This window comes from Pseudopodoces humilis, chromosome 6 (genome assembly GCF_049639895.1).
Source record: "Pseudopodoces humilis isolate 2021_Gansu_Grassland_sample_001 chromosome 6, ASM4963989v1, whole genome shotgun sequence".
In the NCBI taxonomy this organism is placed as follows: domain Eukaryota; kingdom Metazoa; phylum Chordata; class Aves; order Passeriformes; family Paridae; genus Pseudopodoces; species Pseudopodoces humilis.
Window position 1 is genome coordinate 51,440,061 of NC_142205.1, and position 13,851 is coordinate 51,453,911.

Here is a 13,851-nt window from a genome sequence, read left to right on the forward strand (position 1 = left end):
AGCTCACATCTTCTCCTAAGTTACAAACTGCAGATATTACACTTTTTAAGAGTATGGTAGATTTTTTAACATTTCACACACATCCTGATTTAGGAATCAATATTGGAGCGAAGCACAAATACTGCAAAGGCACAATACACACAATTAATTTAGTATTTCCAATCCTAATAGAAACATACCAGCAGCATCTTTAGAGATGTCACTTTTGTAGCCCAAGAGATTGATTAGTACAGGGATAAGCACCTATGCTTTTGGGTACTAATAGGGTTCTTTGCACCAAAACATCAGATGTTCTTGTTCAACCCCTTTAGTTTTCTCATCAGTGTCCAAATTAACTTTCTTTTTCTTTAAGAAACAGCTTCTGTAATAGGAAGAGTTGAGTTATGCTGACTCTCTATAACAAATGAAGCAACTCTTTGCTCATTTTCCTGCTAATGAAGTTGAGTTTATCTCATTAATGTTTTTCAAAAGAAACAAGAAAAATTCAAATAAGAGCAACACAAAGTGTCTTTAATGCAGTTTCTAGAAAAGTGAATAATTCAATGTCTCGGAGAAAATGAATGCGTACGCAAGAAATGGATTGCAACTACAAGATGTTTTTCCTTTGCCAAAAATTAAAGTAAAAGAAGGGTCCAGAGCTGAAAAATCTTCCCTTAGTACCTGCTCCTCCTACCCCAAAGGCTTACCTTTGTGAGAAGACGTCTCTGTAGGGGCTGCCGTGCTGCAGGGCGATCCCGTATCCTCTGTCTGCGACAGTGTTCCCAACCGTGTAGAAGGAGCACTCCGCATCGTTGATGGCCACGTACTCCAGCACCGCTGCGTCCCACACAAAGGCATAGTTCCCGTATTTCACCTGGACAAACAAAGGAAAAGCTCAGACTGAGGACTGCCAAGTCTGGAAGGAGGTCAGTGCGCCTGGAAATGGGGCAGTTTCAGCACAGTCTGCTCTTTAAAGGATGTGAAGTTTGGGTGCCCAGCTGCTGCCAGTGCCAAAGGTGCCCAGAGACTGGTGCCATGAAGGGCTTGGGCTGAGAACCTTGGCTGAAACTGAAGAAACATGACCTGAAAACAATGTACCATCAGTGACACAGTGCCATGGAGGAAATATGGACTGTCCCTTTTCAGAGAACAAAGGAAACACCACGGTCCTTCCCCCAACACTAAATTCCACATGAAATTTCCCACTTTGAGCTGTAAAAACCACTGTTTGGAGGACGGGTAGGTATTCCCATTGGGAGAAGCGTGGCAGGGTAGGTGTGGCTATCCAGAGGGAAGACCACTGTTTGGGATGGTCCACATTTCAGTCATGCTTCAAGCTGTGACAGACCTCACAAATGTCCATTTGTCTTATGGGTTCTGTGGGAAAGATCACACCAAGTAGATTTTTCGGGATAACTTTCCTCAGAATGAGGCATTTTCACATACCTTCAAAGACTCCCACAGAACAAGATCATGTAAGCCATTTTAACTGTTTGACTAAGATAAATCCAACCTCAACCAATCCTCAGCTCATTACACTGAACAAGCTTTTGAAGTAACATTTCCTCATCCATTCACATTTGAAACAAATCCAGATTTAAAAAAAATTAAATATATATGATGTATCCAAAATTTAAGCATTAATTCAGAAGCAAGCCTTTAAAAACAAAAACTCAGTCTATACAAATCAATTAATTTCTGCCTTCCAGACAGATCGTGTTTTTCTGAAAAAACAGTAATCTATAGGTGCTCTACCAGACCCAGATCTTTTGCTGGTTTTCTGTTTCTTTGGTCTCTGTGTCAGAACTGAAGGATCCCTCTGCTTTCTTTCCTGCCCCTCTGCTTGGCTTCATTTAGCTTTTTCCCTGTGCTGTATTAGGCAACTAAGCTGTAAAACTAGGCTGAATCCATTGACTTTGTAGATCTAATGGGAATAAATACGTGACAGCTAAGTGAAAAGTAAACAAAACAGAAAAAGGCCATGTGGGGCCAGGCAATCCAGAGAGAATTCAAAACCAAGTCAGCATATCAAAGTAAGCAATGTCAGTACATCATTTAGATTAGGCTTTGACAATGTCGATTATGTTTTTAAAGACTGTTTACATATAAAAGTTACTGAAGCAAGCCACACCGTCTGCTTGCTCACAAGATGTAGTGCACAAGGAATGATTGCATTTGGGACACAATCCGTTTTACTGCAGGCCTGGCAAGGGAATATTTCCTGTTTCCATCTGTAGGCAAGGCAGTGGGAGGATTTGTGCAGATTTTGGAGCAGAAAGGGAGCCATATTATCTGTGGACTCCACAGGACTTGCAGGATAAAGAAAAATATTTTCTAAGTGCACACACACACACACACAAATGCAGGATTGGGCCAGTTTTAATCTTCAGGTTCTGGAAATTGTCAAGAATGTTTTTTCTCTCTTCCCAGTGGAGGTTTAGGTCTATCTATACAGGCAGAGAATAAGGGATAAAGTTAAATTTGCAGTTAACACACAATAAAACTTGTATGCTTGTCCTATAGGTACTGCCACTCACAGAGCTCTTCCTAGCATGGGTTGTTCTGGTCTTCTTACAGTCACCACTGTAAGAAATAAGCATGACTGAGAAAAAAGCCCTTCCTATGAGAACTTAACAGGATAATGACTCAGCCTGAAAAAGGATCATGGTGTGCAGAGAACAAGGGAGGGAAATAGGAGACAAAAGCATAGGATCAGAAGTGGGCAAATGAATCCTGAAAAGGATCAGATGGACTTTCTGAACAAAAGAATTAAGGAAAAGTGGGGTTCTAAACCTAAGTAATTTTACATGTGGGACATAACCTTTGAGGTGATGGAAAGAGCAGAGGGTTATGTTTTGACACCAGCTTTTGTCCTAACCCGCCTTTTTATCATCCTAGTGCGCTGAATTCACCGAAGTGCTTGCAAGGAGACTTAACAGCTGCTCAGCTGGTCAGGAAAAATTCTCTTGATTTAGCTGCCTTGCTGTAAAACAACTCACAAAGAGAATATATAAAAGTGGTAAAAGCACTTACTGTCAATAATATCTGTGATGAAGTGGTATATATAAGATCCTCAGAGCAGAGCTGATAATATCACAGTTCAGGTTCCCATGAAGATATTACTTTTCACAGATAAGATCACAGTGAGCCTCAGTTAAAGTGCATGGGGCACAAAAGAGATTGAAGAGCCAGAAGGGATCATTCCCATCATCTGTCTTCAACACATGATTGCTCCATGCATTAAAATACATCCTTTTTAGCATTTTTGCCCTATTCACTTACAAATCTGAGGAATTCAAAACCATGGAGCAAACCTAAGTTGTAATTGTCATGCTTGCAATCCCTCTCCTTAGAGAACTACTTCTTGGTCTAACATTTTTCATTGTCATCCAGTGCATTTATTCTTACTACCTTTTTCTTTTATATATAACTTTCTTGTGTCATTCCTAGGTATTTCTGCTCTGCAGTTCTAATACTCACACTTTGGGGTTGACACCTTTCAATTATTGATGGATCTTTCTGTTACTTAACTGAGCTGGATATAGCTTTCTTTAATCTCTCCTTGCAAATCTATCAGCTTGGCCCTCCCATTAGCAGTGACACTACATTTGAACTGTCTCCAATGCTTAATTTTTATGTATGGGAGAAACACCTGTTTCACTAAGAGAGAACTATATGCCAGCTCTGCAGCTATAGGATTTCCTTTTTAGCATACTCTTCTTCTGAGGATTGGTCTAAACTCCTTGCCCAGGGATCTTTCACACAGCTCAAGACTGGCTTTATCTTAAAGGACTAAGAATAAAATTTTGCTAGAGTATAGCATACCTGGAACACTGATGATATTTCACAGATTTGCACCTACACCATGGAAAGAGGAGATGATGCTCTCTGTAAAGGGACAAGGGAATTTCAGAACACAGTGTCAAATAAAAACTTTTAGCCTTCTCTCTCTCCCTCTTACCATGGAAAGCACATATTTTGCAGCTCTTCAATAGCTATGCAGAAGATTTCTACTGTAGGCCTCAAAATCAACAGCAAAAATTCCAGGTCTGGAATGAGAAAAAGCTCTTTTTTGAGAAAAAATTAAGGAACTTACATTTGGCCAATTATGAGAGCTAAATGAAAGCAGAATCTCCTTGGGGGAAAAAAAAAAAATGTATCCTTGCAAAGCATGTAACTCACTACTCACAGAAGAACTGCATCCCTGATTCTCCATTTCCTCATCATTATGTTGGCTTTTTGTGTAGAGAGAACAACATTTCAGGACGGTGGCAGATCTGGATGCTGCTCACACACGGCCACGCAGCCCTGGCTCACCAGGGAGGCGTTTGTAGGAGGGCAGCACATTGTCATTCTGCAGCAACCCCAGCTCTCCAGTCCACCAGGGCATGGAGAACTGACACTTCACTCTCCTTCCCTGTGGCTTCCCGCCTGTCAGCATGGCAGAGACTAAAAAGACTGTATCTGTTGTCAGAGGGGGAAAAAACCCCAGCAACAAAACCAGGCAAAATTGAAACTGTTAATTGTTCATCTGGGTATTTTGAACCCATGCGCTACAGTGATCATTAAGTGAAACTGGGAGGTGTGGTACCACACAGAAATGTACCACACAATGACTTCATGGTCCTGTGAGCAATTCCAAAGCAGTTACTGTAAAAAGGGTTGTTACACAGAACAGGAGTCATCTGCACATAGATGTTAAAACTATTTCTATAGGGCTGTTATATTTCTATTTTCTATCTCTGAACAGTTACAGAATTTTTCTTTGCTGAAGCCCTGTCTATAGATATTAGCTAAAATTTATCCTGGATGATTCCACCAAAAACCTGTTGAGTTATAAGAGGAAAACATTTAAAGGCATTACACTGTTGCATATGCACATAGTTTATGCCAAGAGGGATGTGGATAGTATTTCTTGTTACAGCTAACCTGCTCATGCAGAGTAAGTTGAATAATGTATTTAGTGTACAACTCTGGCATTCTAAAAGCACATTTTTAGGTCTAGCAAATGTTAACTTTAGGAAAAAGTAATTGTAAGTAAACAACAACCAATTGCTGAAATTTTTCATACCTGTATTCTTGGATAATATCTTTTCTGTGTTTTGAATTTGTCTATAAAAGAAACACAAGGAATCCAAATGAAAGGATCAAAGTGAAATAAAAAAAACCACAATAGATTGCAGGTTAAAAAGAACTGGTAGACCTCTTTAAAATATTTCATCGTACATGAAATGTGTTAACTGTTAGAAAAACAATGGAACTCATAAGGCCAGAAAATCTTAAGTTTAAACTGATTAGAATTATATTAATTTTCTAGAAGAAAATCTGAAAATTATTAGATAATGCTGATGAAGCCCATTTTCTGCATACCCTGTGCCTACACCCCTGAGACACAGTGGTGGTGGTGGCTTTTTCTACTCCTTTCCATTATCGGTCAGGTGCTGACTGCTGAACACCTTTCCCTGCCTATGAAGTTGTCAGCTGTAGTATTTGCTGTATTTTAGCCAAAAACAGGAGAAGACTCCTCTGCAGCATAGCAGCAGCAACTCCAGCTCTGACCTAAACCCAATCAGAGACACTGAAAAATTACCTTCTCCCCACAGCACTTTGAGGGTCCTGTTCTCCAAAACGGGCCATTCTACTGCAGGGACTACAGAGAGGCAAAAACACTATCCAGTGCTGGTAGCTAGATCTATGCCCATCAGTGTGGAGCTGAGACTTTGACATATATAAATACATTAATCAAAATTTTTATACACTCTTGACATGTTCAGGAAGTGCACAGCAGCTACAGCCTGCAGAGGGCTGTGCTCCTCTCTACAAAACAGCCTTGCCAAGGCTGCTGTTACTCAAGGAATGAAGGAGAGGGGAGAAAACTGAATGAACATTTGCAAGTAGATGACCGAGAGCATAAGTAATGTGGATACTGTATTCCAAAATGGGGAAAGGAAAAGATGAAATCTGAGGTGGAAGCCTAAATCTAGATTTTCAGATTGTCAGATGTTGGCAAACAGCTTGATGGCATTCACAAGAGAAGGTTTTATTTCAGCAGAAGGGAATGGAAACACTTTCCATAATCCCCTTGTAAGAGGCCCATGAAGTTGCTGTTTATTGGAGTGCAGCAGAAGTCAGGTCTGCCTTCAGAGAAATTCTTATTTGCTAATTTGTTTTCTTCAGGGGACCAAAGTTTTAAGTCTTAGTTTTGTTCACAAAGGGCACAAATCTAGCTGACTTCCATTTGGATACCAGTGAATTAAAACCTTACATTTCAGCTTTGTTGAATAGACTCCACTGATTTACAAAAGTAAATCTTTCCATACATCCAAAGTACAATTTTGGCTCTTCTTGCCCCACACTCTTGCAGGACAACACCTGTGGCTGATCTGCATAGCTTATGAGTGAAATGCAGTCATGCAATCAGGGAATCTGCATCTTACTGACAGCTCTCTGCAGTGCAAGACAGGAGCTGGATTCCCATGGTGGTATTAGAACACAGAATAAAAAATTATATATATATATATATATAAAAATATATAAAATAAATAAATACATAAATGTGTGTGTGTGTGTATGTATACATATAAAACTCTATTCAGCCATCAAGGCAACTAGCTACTGCTACTAATAATTACTACCACCACCTTTAATATGTAATTTTGCAAGGTCTATAGAAAGTTATTTAAATTCAAGGGCCACTATTTGAAAAACACTGAAATGTATTATTTGCACTTATTCAAACAGAAAAGTGTGGAATAGTTTCTAAAAGCATCATTGAGCCCAGGAGCAAACAGCAGCAGGAAAGTGGAACACCTGGGAGCTTAGGGGAAGAAAGAAGAGGTTAGAGATCCCAGCCTCACCTCCTCTTCAGTTTGAAGTTTATCTTTCATTACAGTCCCATATCAACTTGAATGGCATGTCTATTTGTTCCACATAAAACATAATCAGGAAAAACATGAATTCCTCATATGCAACCTGCATTCAATTTCTTGAGAAAAGCCTCATGATCACATGCTCCACTGGGCAGACCTTATAATTTTTCCAGAATAAGAATTACTCTGGTATGAGAGCTCTGTAATGAGGGGGCACCACAGTGTCAGAACTCTCCCAGTGCTCAGTGCCTTCACATTTTGCCATTGTAATTAAAGGTATCTTGTAAGTTAACAAGAAAGAAAATAACAAGCGGAGCAAAACAGTGGAGGCCAGCTTCTGAGGGTGGTGGGAGAACAGAGCCAGCTGCTTCTCCAGGTGACCACAGCAAAGCACTAGAAAACCAGCAGATCATGCTGATCACTGACATGCAGCTGAGCCACAGGTTTGCTACAGCAAACACTAATTTCAGATGGAAGAGACATGCGAGAAAAATATAAATCTCAGCAAAGCAGGCCTTTGAAAGATAAGGAAGTAATACCTTTTTTTATTATGCTAGCTTCTCACTTATTTTTTGACAACAAAGTGCTGCAGATAGCAATGCATACTATTTTAAGAGTATCACCAGTGAAGGTCATATACCGAAATTATATGAAAGCCCTTGAGAAAATTAGATCTGTGGTAACCAAGTGGCAGCCTCAATAATGAGGAAAATTTAAACCAAATGTTGCTAAAGTCATTCCCCTTTTCTGATAAATTAATATTTTTGTCGCAGTTAATTCCAGAACATTTAAATGAGGAAATATACATGGGTCAATACTCTTCATTTGGGTTAAAAAATAATTTGTGGATTAAAGTACCATGAAGAAGTTAAACAGAAGTGAATATAGAAAAGCAACATCCCTCTTTATATTAAATCAATGCAGTATGATGCTCACTGAAGGGTTCTTGTCCCCCTTCTTTAGAATAGCAGCCTAACTGCAATTCTTAGGCAGTTTCCTTTTTCAAAGACATCTTTACTGAATACCAACTGCAAGGAGAGAAATAACATTAAAAGTCAAAAAACTACTCCTCCAAACCATTAATCAGTTGAAAAAGAACTTTAACCACAAGAGAAATCTTTGCAAACTACCAGCAATACTGAAAAATTATTCAGTAAAAGCTCATTTGAAATAATACTTTCATTTTAGAAACTTATTTTAAAGAAACTGACTTTTCTTTCAGTTTTTTATATTCCTTGTACATGAGCCCTGACCACTTTCCTAGTGGTAATAGGATTCAAGATGTTCCACTACTCACACAAAAGAATTTAACTTTCTTCTTTAGAACCATTGTATTCTTCTCTTTTTCATAATCATCTCCTGCCCAGAAATGGAAGGAGCCAGCTTGGTCGAGACACAGTATCTTGAAGCTTCAAAAGAAAAGCTTCCCAGCCCCTCTTTTTCCCCTCTCTGAAATTACACTGCACAGCAATTTTGCATGTTTCCCCTCATTCTGCTAACCTGCAGGAGGCCAGGAAGCGCTAACTGCTGGCAACCTGCACAAGCTTGGGCTGGAGCGTGCAGGAACAGGTTTGCATCATGAAGCTCGGTTCACATCAGTTTGTTTGCATGCAGACTTTGGTTGCCTCAAAAGCCTCCTCTTCCTCTGGAAAACCTGCATGAAACCACTACTCTTCTCTGGCAGTGAATCTTGCCCTTGAGTGCAGCAGGTCATGTGGCCATGAAGAGAAGGAAACTGAGATTTGTCCCCACCCCTTCAGGTTTCCACCTTTCAGCAACACCTGGCACCCCCTTTCTCTGAGAGCTCAATAAAGGCTGCCATAGGGTGTCTCTGAGCATTTAGTTTGGAAGGCTGTAAGTTCAGGCTGCAGCACAGACTGGTTCTTGATGCCACCACACCATCCCTTGTCACTGCCTTGTCAGGTCTTTGGAGACCCCACTGCTCAATGCATTTTGGTTCTTGCAAGAAGGTATTTTGAACCCACAGGAAAGGAAAGCATTATAGATTTGAGCTACGAAGGTTTTCTCTTTCTTTTGCAGTTTAGGATCCACAGAAGACATCAGGAGCTGTGACAGGGGAAAGACCAGCGCAGTCACATTTTTTACTCAGTTCAGGCTGCCTTCTTGCTTTCACCATGCAGACAACAGAGAAGATGACACAACAGAACAACTTGTCTCATAAAATCTCAGTAAGTCTTGAAGCTAGCTCCTATCTCTGCTGCCCTGCCTGCAGCCAGCCTACAGCCCATGCCTGCAGGCACAAACTAGGAAGTCAAACCCTTCACACAAAACAGTGAATACAAAGAATGCTGCTAGATTCACTCACAGTGCCAGGCAGAGCAAAGGCATATAAAGGAGCAGGCACCCAAGTTCTGTATGTACAAAGGTAAATAAAGATATAAACAGTGTCCAGAAGGAGTTTCAAGTTCAGGCAGCACCCGAAACAGTGCAACAGCTCCTGAGCACTCTCCAGAGCCATCCAGGGATTTAATGTTTACTGCTACTCCAATTTCAGGTGATAGCTGGGCTTTTGCATCTTTTTGCACTTTTACAGAGTGAAATATTCACAGCCTTTGCCTTCAAACGTACACAGAGTAGCTCATCTCTGGCCACAGGCATTTCCACTTATCCAGTGCTGTAACATTCATTTGCCACACCTTTGTAAATAACAAATTAAGTGCAAGTCACACACTTCCCTCATATGTGCTTCTTATTCATCCTGACCTGCCCATACCATAGCTCAGGTCCCAGAACTGGGAAACAGCTGCCAAATATCAACTGAAAAGAAATAAATTACTGAAAAACAATCACTTATGCTTGAGGACACATTCAGGACCAATAATTTCATGAAATATTTTTAATCCTTTTTTCTCCTGAAACAGGAATCAACAGAAATTCCTGCATAGGGCACTTGAAACAAATTCAGAGATGCAATGTTAAACACAGAACGTTTGCTTGGTGAAAGTGATAGATTGAGCTGGATAGAAATTAGTTATCTTCCTGCACAAGGAATTTCAGGATTTTGAGCAAAGGAAAAATATAATAAATTTTGGGACCAAAAGCAGTAAAAAATCCCCCAAAAAACCATGTATATAATCCTAACTGGAGACTATTTTATTCCAAGAAGTTGACTTCACTCTGAATTACTTTCCCTGCAACGGATTTACATTTCAAAGTGAAAAAATCTATTTTGATAAAAAAGAGGTCATAGTTGCATATGAAAATATCCTATGAAGATATGTTGACAATTTCAGTCCTTTTGAAGCTATACAGTATTTTATAAAAATACCTCCTTCCTTACAGTTTCAGTTTCAATTATGATTATATTCTAGTGAATAAATCCTTAATGATAATTTACTCTGGTTTACTTGAGCCATGTTTCTAGACGTGTTATAAAAATCTAAATATGTATAAATAGAAACAATAAGCAATTGTGCTTCCTGCTCCATTACTGATTTCCTGAAAGTATAATAAATCATGGAAACTTATGTCTCTTTATGTTGCCTAAGCCTGTCAGATTCAATTTGAACAAAATATGCTGAGAAATCTCATTATATCATAAACAAGGATAGTTCTTTGGTAAACAGACATTACAATTAGTCACCCAGTCTTACTTATTTTTTTAATTTGAATTTGATGTGTATACCCCATGTCGCTAGGTTTACAAATAGAATTCAATCAAGTTAAAATCAGCTACTTGTTGTAGTCCTTCACCATTAATAAAAATGCCAGCCAAGGTATTTTTGAGATGGGAGATGAGAAAAGTGGAGTTAAGGAACTTACGAAGGAGAAAAATATTTTCAGTATGAAGATATAATGTAATCAGAGCTTATTTGCCATTTTAAAATGCATTTCAGCTAGAATTAGGGACATCAACTGAGATTTTCTTAGTTGAACAATGCACTTTCAAATCAGGTATTTGTACATGCAGTGTGGACAGCTAAGTGCCCAGCTAATCATGGGCACCAGTAAACATCTTACTTAAGTGAATGACATAATTTCATTAGTTAGCACCAAACTATGAGAAAGGAAGTTGAAAAGCACATGCAACAGCATTGTAAAATCATGAACTCGATATTTTAGCACTTCCTCCAGTGTGTAGCTGGTATCACCCAGCATCTGTGCAGGGATGGCTTGAAAAAGGCCACCACCTTGCTAGAAAATGTATTCTCATCATGGTTTTATTTATTTCACTGACAAACAAGATGGGCCATGTCTATGTAAAGAACGAATATCTAAACTGCTGTTGCTTGCTAGTTACATTTATACCACAACCTAACTTAAAAATAACTTCTCTTACAGGACTCTCCTATGAAAAGGACAGTGGGTTGGACACATATATGCTAAATGCAGGGAAGAACTAATAATAATGCAGTTTTTCTCTGGCTCTCAAAAAATTAGGTACAGCATTGCACAGGAACACATGAGCTGCCAGCACAGTGGCAAGGGTGGAGAAGGGCCTTAACTGATTGCCAAAGCAGAAAAATAGTAATTTACTTGCCCAGTTCTATAGTATTGGCTCCTTGTTCCTTCAGCATAGATTTTTAAATGGAAAACTATGAACACAAATTTTTTCTTCACTTGTTAAGGGATACTAAAGGATGCTATACAGCTTCTGACACACTGATGATAGGTGCCTGACCAGGTTTTCAGGAAAAGCAGCTGCATGCCTGCATCTGCACAAACAGCCTTGCAGCTGTGCAGAGCTGTGGGCGCAGATACAGCTCCTTTCTGCATGCAGCTCGATTATAACATTGTACTGCACACATGTGGGCTCTTCTGAAAATATCATCCCTTCAGGCACAAAGGGAAAGCACAATTCCCACAAATCGACACCTATGTCAAGTCCAATGTAGTATCATTGCTGCTACATCGTTCATGTTAAATTTAACAAAAAACTTCAATTCACAAGATGTATATAAGAAAGCAGAGTAAATACAGTGCCAAAAAACACATTCCCTCTTGTCTCATGGATGGCATGTCTATGAAGAGCATATTATATTGTAGCTGAAGAAGATAAAGACACAATAATATTTTCTCTCGTCTCTTTTAAAATTTCTCTTGAGTTGTGTTTATTCCTTTTTGTCACATTTCAAACTATTTAGAGCTGAATAATGCAAGTACAATGGGAATCTGAGGCCAAATACAGGCATTTACATTTGGCAGCCAGTGAATAACTAATAGTCAGTTCCATGGGCTTACTCTGTACCTACATAGTGCACACTCCAGAACTTAGGTCTAGCAATGTATGAGCTGAATGAATGAGCTAAATCACAGACTGTAAAAATGTGACAACAGCGTAATAAAAAAATAAACAAATCTGTCAATTGAAAATAACACGATAAAGGTGAGATCAAAACTGCAGTTAAAAAATTTACACAAGGCTTGTCATGGGGTGTTAGAAATTCCTCATAGCTTAAAAATTTTATGGTGTAGTAACAACTAAAATAAACTGAAAGCTGTACAGAAGGTGTGCAATATAAGTCCTGAAAGGATACAGTACCCTTTATGCAGTATCAGTCCTAAAGTGTACCATGTGAAACTCTATGGGGACTGAAGAAAACACCAGGCCTTGGACTACTATTAGAAAGAAATTAAAAAAAAAAAACCTTGTGTAAGCGTCTCTGTTATTTGGTTGTGATTTTTCTTCCTTCAGCCAGGAATGGATATGATATACTGTTATGTTAAATAATTCTTGCTGTCATGAGATTTTCCCTTTGTGATTCTGTTCAGTGTTTGCAGCAGCCCAGTCAACTTCCAGTTGGTGGATAGAAATACAAATTGAGCTGGAGTCTACCACTGACTGTTTTCAATGGATGCCAAATTTGAGCTAAATATTTTTCATGTTGGATGTAGGGAGAAATTGACTTTGAAGATACGAGAAAGGGTGTGGTAGAAAGAGAAAATCTTTGATGGGATGTTTGAGGAAGGTGGAAAAGCCAGCTGATTAGAGGCTGAATTGGGCAATTCAAGATCTTGAAAAGCAGGACACTAGTTTGGGAAAAGAGAGGTATGGCAAGAAGCATAGCAAAATCCATCAGATGCAACAAATTTATGTAATCTTTAGCTCCATGCTTGGCTGATATTTCCGCTCCACTAAATTTTATTTAAATTTTTCAAAATCACTATAGTGTCTAAAAAGGTGGGGAGATTCTCAACACTGCACATGAGAGGATGTATTCAGAAGTACAATTCTCTAACTCAAGATTGTTATTGGTATCTATCAAAAGGCAAAATAATACCCTCAGTATTTTCCACAACTGTTGTAATTCACGAACATACGCCAAATGTCATTATATTAGCCAGAATTTTAGTATAAGCTCTTTTGAATTAATTCTGGGTTTGCCTGGTTTGATTCTCTTCTGAAATCTCATATTTTTCTGTCTTTGCTGTGTTCCATCTGCTGCTCACTTTGTTAGGTCTGAAATGATTTAATGATCACTCTAATCAAGAGTAAGATACTGTTTAAAGAAAAACAGCTCCTTCATTTAGCTTTCAGCACAGCCATAGCATAATCAAAGATGTTCAGTTTAATAATAGCATAATCTGGAGGACTGGAAGCACTTAGCAAATATTCATTAATTGATGCTCACATTTTCCTTTTGTGAGGAAACTTTCCTGCTTTTGCTGTTTACACCTGCCCGATGTGCACCTACACTGTTGTGTGTTGCCTCCTGACTATGGTGTGAAACACAACGTTTGGACTCCAAGAGATTCATGCAACAGCTTAGATGTAAAGATATGGCTTGGGAAAAATTTTAATCCTGAAGGTACTGCTGCTGATAACCACCTAATATTTTTTATGCCAATTTCTGCTTTTGAGCATGCAGTAGCTGTGGGCCTCCCCTGTATGAGGGATGAGCAGACTGGTGTCCTCTCTTGTACCCGTTCTCAGTAAAAACCCACTAATAAGCTGACAGGATACTTGTACCCACTGAGAGGCCCAGTCCAGCAGCTTTCAAGTGCGTACTTGAATGCCCCATAAAACACCATGCTCAGAACT

At 39.1% G+C, this 13,851-nt stretch overlaps 1 protein-coding gene across 2 annotated transcripts in view; it reads right to left on the reverse strand.

Annotated features, from left to right (window-relative positions):
- GRID2 (glutamate ionotropic receptor delta type subunit 2) overlaps nucleotides 1–13,851 on the reverse strand; it is a 671,390-nt gene that overhangs the window by 61,084 nt on the left and 596,455 nt on the right. For both annotated transcript variants that reach the window (XM_005517465.2, XM_088056469.1), the window contains exon 14: nucleotides 687–853. In XM_005517465.2, coding sequence (XP_005517522.1) covers nucleotides 687–853 — 167 coding nt within the window. The remainder of the gene's footprint in view (nucleotides 1–686; nucleotides 854–13,851) is intronic.